The 10,366-nt window shown below is 57.0% G+C and overlaps 1 protein-coding gene across 5 annotated transcripts in view; it reads left to right on the plus strand.

The window, feature by feature from the left end:
* Positions 1–10,366, plus strand: part of SLC66A1 (solute carrier family 66 member 1) — a 15,637-nt gene that overhangs the window by 2,409 nt on the left and 2,862 nt on the right. The window contains exons 1-7 of one of the 5 annotated variants that reach the window (XM_040645869.1): positions 845–979; positions 1,986–2,235; positions 7,897–8,026; positions 8,631–8,718; positions 9,233–9,375; positions 9,517–9,609; positions 10,104–10,289. In XM_040645869.1, the coding sequence (XP_040501803.1) occupies positions 2,192–2,235; positions 7,897–8,026; positions 8,631–8,718; positions 9,233–9,375; positions 9,517–9,609; positions 10,104–10,289 (684 nt within the window). In that variant the 5' untranslated portion in view covers positions 845–979; positions 1,986–2,191. Of the gene's footprint in view, positions 1–810; positions 980–1,985; positions 2,236–7,896; positions 8,027–8,630; positions 8,719–9,232; positions 9,376–9,516; positions 9,610–10,103; positions 10,290–10,366 lie in introns of those variants that run through there. The other 4 variants (XM_040645865.1, XM_040645867.1, XM_040645866.1 and 1 more) reach the window with 4 other exon arrangements.

Here is a 10,366-nt window from a genome sequence, read left to right on the forward strand (position 1 = left end):
ATCCCGGAACGCCGGGATCACGCCCTGAGCTGAAGGCAGACGCTTTAACGACTGCGCTACCCAGGCGCCCCCGACAGTCCTACTTTCAATGACAGATGTACTTAATGGGGCCTGGTCTGCAGATGGAACTTACAAAATGAGATCGGAAACAATGAAAACATTGGAGAGCTGTAAGGAAGTGAGGAAGTGAGCCAAGGGTTCACTGTATGAACGCATGTAAGGGTCAGGACGACTATGAAGGAGGCACTGTGATCACCCCTTTTACAGATGAGGGAACTGACCCACAGGGAGGCTGCGGTACTTGCCCAGTCGCAGCACTGACGGGTGCTAAAGGTGGCATTTTTAAAAAATTTAATTTAAATTTATTTATTTATTTATTTATAAAGATTTTATGTATTTATTTGTCAGAGAGCAAGCACAAGCAGGGGGAGCGGCAGGCAGACGGAGAAGCAGTCTCCGTGCTGAGCAAGGAGCCCGATGTGGGACTCGATCCCAAGATTTGGGATCATGACCCGAGCCGAAGACAGACGCTTAACCAACCAAGCCACCCAGGCGCCCCTAAAGCTGGCATTTGAACACCCTTGTCCCTGACCGCAGACCCCGTGCTGCCCCTGCACCGCTGGTCTGTCACACGTGTGCTTCGATCTCTGTGCTCCAAGCTCATTGTGCCCTCGGGTTCAGAGACTTGATCTGCGCCGGGCGATAAAACCGGGGATGGGCGTAGCTGGGGGCGGGGCACGGGATCCAGACCTGCCAAGGCTAAAGGCCCCCTCTCTCTTCTCCCTGTCCAACCCTCCCTCCATCCCGCAGCAGCCATGGTCTGGCAGAAGCTGGGCTTCGGCAACTTCTCCGACTGCCCCAGTGGTTCCCGCCAGTGGATATGGGACGTGTTCGGCGAATGCGCCCAGGACGGCTGGGACGAGGCCAGCGTGGGCCTGGGCTTGATCTCCATCGTCTGTTTTGCAGCATCCACCTTCCCGTGAGTAGTGGCAGGGGTGCGGGCTGCGGCGATGGCTTCGGGCACCGCCTGGGGGAGGGTCTGCCTGACCCGCCTTGGGCCTCTCCAGACTCAAGGCTACACGTACTCTTTCCACAAGTCCCACTCACTGATTTCCAGCCCACCCTGGAGGGCCCTGCCCCGAAGCCCCCTCTAGGCCCCACCTTGGGCTGGGCAATGCCGACACACAGATGATAGTAACAGTATTAACCCTTGCTGTTGTTTGTTCAGTGCACGCTCCGTGTTCCGAGCACTTGGCATGTTTTTACCTCATTTAAGCCCCATGACCCTGTGACATAGGTACAGTTACTGTCCCTACTTGGGAGGGAACGGAAAGCCGGAGAGGCTAAGTCCCTTGCTCTAGGCTGCGCAGCTAAGAAGGGAAGAAGCGGAGGGGTGGGAGGGCTGAGGTGCCCCAAACACAGCCCTTGTCCTGTGACAGTCTGGTGACGGGTGGACGAGCGGTGATTGCAAGATCGTGTGACCACTGCTGTGATTGAGGGACAGGGACACACTGTGACCTGGGAGAGTCACTTGGCTTGCTCCTTACTTACTTCCTCATCTGCAAAATGGGAATGTTGTTCCCGGCCTCCCGGGGGGGCCGTGAGGATGGCACAAAGGAGTGTATGTAAAGCACGGGACTCGGGGCCTTTGGGCACAATCCCATGGCTGGACAGAGTGTATGGGGGTCAGGGGCACAGGGAGAGGTGAGGTCGAAGAGGTCACTACGGGCCCTGTAATGTGAGGCTTCTCCACTGTTAGGAAACGGGCTCTTTATCCTGAGGGAGAAAGATAAGGGTTTAATCAGGAGCTCAGCATTTTCTAAAAATAGCTTCATGGCCAGAGTCCACATACCATATAATTGGCCCATTTCCATGTATAATTCAGTGTTTTTAGTGTATCCGATGCCATGATCAGTTTTAGAACACTTTCATCACCCTAAAAAGAAACCCCCAAACAAATGAGTCATTCCTGCTTTCCCCCGAAGCTCCCAGCCCCTGGCGGCCACCCGTCTGCCTCCCGTCTCCTGGATTTGCCAACTCTGGACATCTCCTGTAAATGGGATCGTAGAGCGTGTGAAAGACCATCTTCTTTCACTTAACAGAACGTCCTCAAGACTCACCCGTGCTGTAGCTGTCATGTTCCGCTGTGTGATACATACCACGTTTTATTCACGCGTCCGCTGGTGCGCGTATGGTCTGTTTCTGCTGTGAACATTCGTGTGCAAGTTTTCGTGGGTACATGTGTTTTGACTTCTCTTGGGTATATGCTTACGTAGTGAAATCGCCGGGTCAGAGGGTAACTCTGGTTAATCTTTTAAGGATGTTTAAAAAACATTATTAAGCCCTGGTTTCATGACTCGGCCTAGCCCTAGTGACGTCGTTTGGGGTCTCTGGTTTTATATATATATATATATATAGTTTTTTTTTTAAAGATTTTATTATTGTTTTAAGGTAATCTCTACACCCAATGTGGGGCTCAAACTCACAACCCCGAGATCGAGAGTCGCGTGTGCCCCAGACTGAGCCCGCCAGCCGGGCACCGCCTGTGGTGGTCTTTTGTACCAGGGAGCTGTCAGACTGTTTTCGAAAGAGGCTGTACCGTTTTCCATTCCCTGCAGCGACGTGTGGGCGTCCAGGTTGTCCCCAGCCTCATCGATGCGTATTTTCTGTGTGTTCCATGATAGCCACCCTGATGGGCCGGAAGGGTTACTGTAGTTGATGATTTGTGTTTCCCTCATGGCTAGTGATGTTAAGTAGCTTGTCATGTGATTTTTTTTAAAGATTTTATTTATTTATTCGACAGAGATAGACAGCCAGCGAGAGAGGGAACACAAGCAGGGAGAGGGAGCGGGAGAGGAAGAAGCAGGCTCATAGCGGAGGAGCCCGATGTGGGGCTCGATCCCAGAACGCCGGGATCACGCCCTGAGCCGAAGGCAAACGCTTAACCGCTGTGCCACCCAGGCGCCCCTTGTCATGTGATTTTTGTCCATCTGTTTATCTTCTTTGGAAAAAGGTCTGTTCCGATCCTTTGCCTATTTTTCAGTCGGATTATTTGCCCTTTTGTTGTTGAGTTGTAAGAGTTCTTTTTTTTTTAAGATTGTATTTATTAGAGAGAGAGAGAGCGTGCTCGAATGGCGGGGAGGGGCAGAGGGAGAGGGAGAAGCAGGCTCCCCTGCCAGCAGGGAGCCCGATGGGGCGCTTGATTCCCGGACCCTGAGATCATGACCTGAGCTTAACCGACTGAGTCACCCAGGCGCCCCTGAGTTGTAAGTGTTCTTTATCCATTCTGGATACAACAGCCTCACGATTTGCAAATATTTTCTCCCATTCTGTGGGTTCTCTTTTCACTTTGTTTGCGTCCTTTGAAACGCAGAAGTTCTGCATTTGAATGATGTCCAGTTTATCTCTTTTTTCGTTTTTCCTTGTGCTTTTGGTGTCCTATCTAAAAAACGTCGTCGCCTAATCCAAGTAACAGAGATTTACCCGATTGTAACCGGGACACAGGGACGCAGGAGCACCTGGCTCTGGGGGAGCCCAGCCAGGTCAAGTTCAGCCCCTCGCCACTGAACAAAATCCAAAGGCAGAGACATGAGTGGTGGTGAAACGAGAAAGGGATTTATTTCTGTGAGGCCAATACCGGGAAAACCACGGACTGCTGTTTCTAAGACTGTCTCCCAAGTGCTGAAAATACTTCCAGAATTATATGAGGGAAGTGTGGGACAGTGCTTGGTGCGTGCACGCAGGGGGATGGTGAAGTGAGGTGGGTCTTTGTCTTGGGCTCCGTCGGTGCGGGTCTCCCGGATGCCAGGCAGTCCCTGTTGCTTCAGTGGGTAGTTTCGGTTCCCTTCCCAGGACGCTTTGCCCACGGGGTCTTTTGCCTGAGTTAAGGCATAAGCTAGAAAGAAGAACTTCATCAGTTAGAAGGTTTGAGGTCAAGGAGCGCCTGGGTGGCTCAGTCAGTTAAGCCTCCAACTCTTGGTTTTGGCTCAGGTCTTGATCTCAGGGTGGTGAGTTCAAGCCCTGTGCTGGGCGTGGAGCCTGCTTAACAACAACAAAAAAAGTATAGAAAGTTTGAGGTCAAAGTGGAGGTAGTCAAGCCTTCTTTCATTATCTTTTCCTCTAACAGTTTTACAGATGTGCCTGATTCGGACGCCGGCGTCCGTGTGTATTTTTCCCCCACAGCCAAGCTTTTACCGCCGTTCGGACAGTGTCTACTTCGGACGGCATCAGCTCCCACAGGTTGAGGGCTCCGTCCCACGGGACGGCCCCTCCCCCTCCAGATGTCAGTCACAGGTTCAGGTTGTCCCCTCTGCTTCTGATAGGTGTAGACCAGCCATAGGTCGGAGGTCCCGGCACACCCCCCACTCGGGTGTGGTTAGTTTGCTAGAGCAGCTCACGGATCGGTTTGACTCACGGGTCACTGGTTTGTGCGAAACGGTGTAACAGGGAACAGGCAGCTCAAGAGATGCTCGGGCCCAGGGAAGCCGACGGGCACGGAGCTTCCGGCCCCGCTCCCAGGCCACCCTCTCCCTGAACCTCCGCGCGTTCACTGACCCAGAAGCTCTCGGAACCTGTCCGTTCGAGGCTTCTGGAAGCTTCACTGCACAGGAATGATTCAGGACATCCTTGGCCATTGGCGACTGAACTCCATCTCCAGCCCCTCTCCCCTCCCCAGAGGTGGGGGGGGGTCGGACTGAAAGTTCAAAAGGTTTAATCACAGGGCAGCGAGCCCTCATCTTTAGGTGACCCAGAGGCTTTCCAAAAGTCACCTCATTAACTAACAAAAGGCACCTTTATTGCGCAAATCACTTAGGAAATTCCAAAAGTTCTGGGAACTTTCTGCCAGCGATGGGGTGAAGACCAAAGATACGTCTGTTTGTCTGTCTGTTTCTTTCTCTCTCTCTCTCTCTTTCTTTCTTTGAGGGGAGGGCAGAGCAAGAGGGGGAGAGAGGCTCTTAAGTAGGCCCCAAGCCCAGTGTGGAGCCGGAAGTGGGGCTCGATCTCAAGATCCCGAGATCATGACCTGAGCCGAAACCAAGAGTCTTGATACTTCACTGACTGAGCCACCCAGGCACCTCTATGTTTCTTATTATAAATCACAATATAATAAATTAGCTTTTAAATTAGGTCTGTTAAAAAACAAAATTCTGCTGGCTTCACGGGAAGGCGCGGTTGGTGTTATTAAGCCATTCGTGAAGTGAGCAGCGTCCCGTCTAGCGAATAGAGAGATGTTCTAAGGAGTTGTATAAAATGGGGGTTTTTTATAGGAAAGAAGGTGAGGCAAGAAATTATTAGCAAAAAAAAAAAAGGATATATCAGACGAGTTCACTTCCCTGCAGGGGGGTCTTAGTAGATGATCTCATCTTCCTTTGTGGGGGATGGAGAGGGCCCATGTGACAGATTACATCATTGCTACTGACCAGAAAATTCCTGACCGATTAAGACCACATTCCTGGGCGAGGTCGAAATGCGATTCGGTTAGTTACTAAGCCCCTGTTCGGTGATTTGGCCTAAATGACTCCATCTTGGGCCTGTGGTTTTCTTTTTAATGGGTCTTTGATAACAGTTTGAGTTGTATTTTGTATGCGGTGTGGGGTAGGGGTCCAGCCTCCCTCTTTTGCATGGAGCTATCCCGTTGGCTCAGTACTGTGTGTTTAAGAGACTGTCATCCCCCCATGGAATTATCCTAGTACCCGTCGTGCACTTGACATTTTTATTGGATTAGCTTGTTCCCAGTGCCGTAGTAGGTGTGTTGCAAGTAAACACAGCAGAGGCCATCCCTGCCTTTGCAGAGCTTCCATTCTGACTACCTTTAAAAGGCAGTCTGGGAGTCACAGGGAAGAAGGACTGGAGGGACAGGGAGTGAGACTGGAGGCAGGGAGGCCACCCTGGAGGCCGTGTAAGCCATCTAGCAAGCAGCAGTATCAGGGGGCATTGGAGACACCCTTTGTGGGCTGACTGGACAGGTGTGGGTGACAGATGCAGGCTGAGGGAGAGAGACGCCCTGTTCCAGACTGAGAGCTGCCGTGGGGCTCTCTGAGGAGCTGGCCGAGGCTTCCCCTTCCTGCTGTGACATAATGCTGGCCCTGCCTGAGCCTGGCTGGTTAACCAGTGAGCAGCGTCAGGGGCCTGGGAGAGAGCCGCCAGGTGACAGCAGGAAGGGCAGCCACCCTCCTGCCCCTCCTCAGGACTCAGCCTTCGTTGGGTATGAGAAAATCACTTTCCCTGCAATTTATGGTCGCATGTCCTAGAAGGGGCTTTAAGGGCCCTAGGTTAGACCTTAATTAGGGGCCTCCCTGGTGCCAGGCCTGTGCTGAACACTCTTCCTGCCCTCGGGAGGCTTGAGTCCAGGGGGGACAGGGATGTCCCGTGTTACAAAGGAGGAAGCAGAGGACACTGGCGAGCTCGTGTCAGGGAAGGCCGTGGGGAGGAAGTGATATGTCCTGAGCCACGAAAGACAAAGAGGAAGAGGAGGGAATGGGCTGGCTGCCTGCCGATGAAGAGTCTGGAGAAAGGGAAATGAGTCCTGGTGGAGGGGGCAGGGGGACAGCTGGCCCTGGGGGCCTCGGAAGGCCGTGCTCGGCCATGGGGCCTCCCTGAAGCGCAGCAGAGGCTCGGAATGATTGTGGCGAGCCTGGGGTTTTGGAAAGATCCTTGAGAGGGAGGACAGATTCAAGGGGAACCAGGCTGGGATAGGAGGCAGAAAGGCATGTGGACGGGGTGAGGGGAGTGGGAGCAGGGGTGGGGGGTGGGGAGCGGATGTCTCCGCGGGAGGAGAAGGAAGTTTGGCCGTGGGAAGAACCAAGCCATAGCGGGCGTTCTCAGTTTCTGACTTGGTATTGGGGGGGGCGAGGTGCCATTGAGTCCCGTTTTGTTTAAAAACACACAGACGAGGGGCACCTGGGTGGCTCAGTCCGTTAAGCCGCCCACTCTTGGTTTTGGCTCAGGTCATGGTCTCAGTCGTGAGATCCAGCCCGGCATCGGGCTCCAAGCTCAGCCCTGACTCTGCTTGGGATTCTCTCTCTCTCCCTCTCCCTCTGCCCCTCTCCCTGCTCGTGCTCTGACTGTCTCTCAAATAAATAAATAAATACAAAAATTTAAAAAAGATTCTCTCTGCCCCTCCCCTCAAAAAAATAATAATGATAAATAAAAGAAATGCACACAGAGGATTAAACTGCAAATTAAAGCGTAAATGGCGGTCTTATGAAAGTTCAGAGTGCCTGGAGAGGGAGGGGCTGGCTCAGGGGCTGGCAGTGATCCTGGCTCCAGGTGGCCGTGCGCCCTGACCTGCCCAGTCCCCCAGGACGAGCATCATTGAACAGGCCTGCCCTCGGGGGGGTCTTCAGGTTCAGAACTCTGCCTGAGGCGCTGTGAGCCTCTGGTCAGCATTGAGCTCCTGCTGACACTTGGCCTTTGAGAAAACAACCAGAATATCCGAAGCCACGCTCTGGGGGCCGTGGCCCGTCCTGCCCCATTGCCCTTTGAAGGTCACGGGCTGTGGTTTGGCCCATCTTCTCATCAACCACTCCTGGAGACAGGGCAGTGCCAGGCCGCGGCTCCCTGCCACCGCCCCCGCCCTTCCACCCCCCGCTGCCCCTCCAGAGAAGAAAGAGTGCAGGGTCCCCGTGACATGGTTCTTGGGGCCTGACACACAGCTCCAGGTCCCCACTGGGGGACTCGAGGGTGCTCTGGAGGGGAAGCTGAGGAATGCTGTGGATGACTCTGGAAAGGCGCACCTGCCCCGGAGCTCCCTGGCTGCAAGGGAATGCGCTGCTAGGAATCCGCCAAGGGCACAGAAGGCTCCCGGGGGCACCCCCTGGGCTCGCAGGTGACTTTCCTGCTTCCCGGCCGGGCCCCGCTCCTGCCCTGAGCCCGTGTCTTCTCCCTCTGCCGCAGCCAGTACATCAAGGCCTGCAGGGCGGGCAACATGGACCAGGCGCTGTCCCTGTGGTTCCTTTTGGGCTGGATCGGAGGAGACTCCTGCAACCTCATCGGCTCCTTCCTCGCTGACCAGCTGCCCCTGCAGGTGGGTCCGACAGGGGACGCAGGGGCGGGCGGCCCGGACGACCGTGGCAGAGGCGCCGAGGCGGCCAGTGGGGGCGCCCTGGCTCCTGTATCCGGCCCCACTGCGCCTCTAGTGACGGCCCCACGCTGGAGAGAGCGCCCTGTGCCCCGCCGTGCGGCGTGACAGCCGGCTGGTTGGTACCCTTCCCTGGGCCTCAGTTTCTCCGGCTGCAACATGGGCACATCAAACCGGAGGTTGGCTCGGGGTGCTGAGATCCTGACTGAGCTGCCCGGGTGTGGGGCCCCAGAGGAGGAAAGGTTTCCCTTGTGGGGCGGGGGCGCTGGGCAGGGACCAGGAATCCCAGTCAGGAACCCATCGTCTTCCCCACCAGGACAGTACGGCTTTACCGGCTCCTGTGCCGGGCCAAACCAGAGCCCTCCCTTAACCTCTGAGTCCCGCTCTGCCCCGACCAGGAGCGCCTGCCGCCTCTCCTCCCTGTGTCCAGGCCGGGCCCTGCGCCGGCCTGCTCTCTCCTGCCGGGTAGACACAGAGGAGGAGACAGAAGGTCAGAGAGGTGAACTGGGTCGGGCCTCGCGGCGGCTGACAACCTCCGCTTGCTTCACAGACCTACACGGCGGTGTATTACGTGCTGGCGGACCTGCTGATGCTGTCCCTCTACTTCCACTACAAGTTTAAGAAGCGCCCCTCTCCGTGTGAGTGTGGGGAGCCGGCTTCCTTCCCGCCGCGCCGTCGGGCTCTGGCTGCGAGCTAGAGGCGGAGGGCAGCTCGCGCCCCCGGGCGGGACCGCAGGGACTTCCCTCCTCTTGAGTCTCATTCCGCAAACGTGGCTTCAGCTGCTCCTCTGTACCTGGCCCTGGGCTTGGAGCTGAGGAGATGAGGACAAGGACTCAGGTCTCTGCTGCCCCCGAAGATTGAGAAGGGGCGGGAGTCGAGGGCAGATGGAGGCACTTGGGGGTGGGGCTGTCTCATGAGCATTTGTGCTCTGGGTGACCCCCTCCTGCCCCCCCGCCCTCATCTCTCCTTTACAACCCGAGGAGAAGGGTGCCTTTAAGACACCCCTTCTACAGATGAGGCGTTAAAGCTCAGAGAGGTTAGGTTACTTGCCCAGAGTCACACAGCCCCCGAAGGGCAAGGCCAGGACTCCAGTCGTGGTCTCTTTGCTGCCACTGATACCTGACCTCGGCTTCCCTCCTGTCTCCTGTCCAGTGTCTGCCCCCATCAATTCCGTGCTGCTGTTCGTCTCGGGCATGGCGTGTGCCGTCCCGCTGCTGAGGAGCGCTGGCCCTGCGGCTGCCCCGAGGGAGGTCTTCCGGGGCCGGACGCTCCTGTCCGTGGAGCCCGGCAGTAAGGTGAGGTGTGGGTGTGTGACGGGGGCGTGCGGGGTGGGGACCGGCCCGTCCCAAGGGCATGGCCCTCTCCCAGGGAGCCTGGGATGTCACGTTGCACCTCTCGCCCCTCCGGGACCCCTGAGCAGCCCCCTGCCCTCTCAGCCCTTCACTCAGCAGGAGGTCATCGGCTTCGTCATCGGCTCTGTCTCCAGCGTGCTGTACCTGCTGTCCCGCCTGCCTCAGATCCGCACCAACGTGAGCCTCGGGCAGGGGCGGGTGGGCCCCCCGGGGCAAGGTGTGGGGTCTTGGTGCCCAAGGTCTGGGTTCAGACTCCCAGTTGGCTTGCGCGAGTGAATCCGGGACTCCGGGCCTCAGTTTGCTCCTCTGGGAAGTGAGCACTAGGGGGCACAGGTGTCTTGAGGGGCACAGGTGTCCTGTGTGTGTCTCAGAGAAGCAGCGGTCAGGTGGAGGCCAGGGGCTCAGCCCATCGTCCTGAGAAGAGGGGAGAAAGGGGCGTGGTGGTGCCGGGGAGGCTGGCGGGGCCGCGAGGGGCCGGAGGGGCCGGAGGGCAAGCCGTCGTTGGGCCCGCGGGTGCCCGGGGACCTGGGGCGGGTCGTGGGCGTGCTGGCCGGGCGCACAGTGAGACGCCGGCTCAGAGCAGGCCCCGTGGGACGGGGCAGAGGGACGGGGCAGAGGGACGGGAGCCCTGTCTGAGGCCTCTGACCCCCCCACCCCCACCCTACCCCCAGTTCCTGAGGAAGTCGACACAGGGCATCTCCTACTCGCTGTTCGCCCTGGTGATGCTGGGGAACGCGCTGTACGGGGCGAGCGTGCTGCTCAAACACCCCGAGGTGGGCCAGAGCGAGGGCAGCTACCTGCTGCATCACCTGCCCTGGCTCGTGGGCAGCCTGGGCGTGCTGCTGCTCGACACCGTCGTATCCTTCGGGGGCGGGGCGCGGGCGGGGGGGTGCGTGGCAGCCTCCGCTCGCCGCACGCGGCTTCCCCCTCCATC

Source organism: Ursus maritimus, unplaced genomic scaffold, assembly GCF_017311325.1.
Source record: "Ursus maritimus isolate PB19 unplaced genomic scaffold, ASM1731132v1 scaffold_32, whole genome shotgun sequence".
In the NCBI taxonomy this organism is placed as follows: Eukaryota; Metazoa; Chordata; class Mammalia; order Carnivora; family Ursidae; genus Ursus; species Ursus maritimus.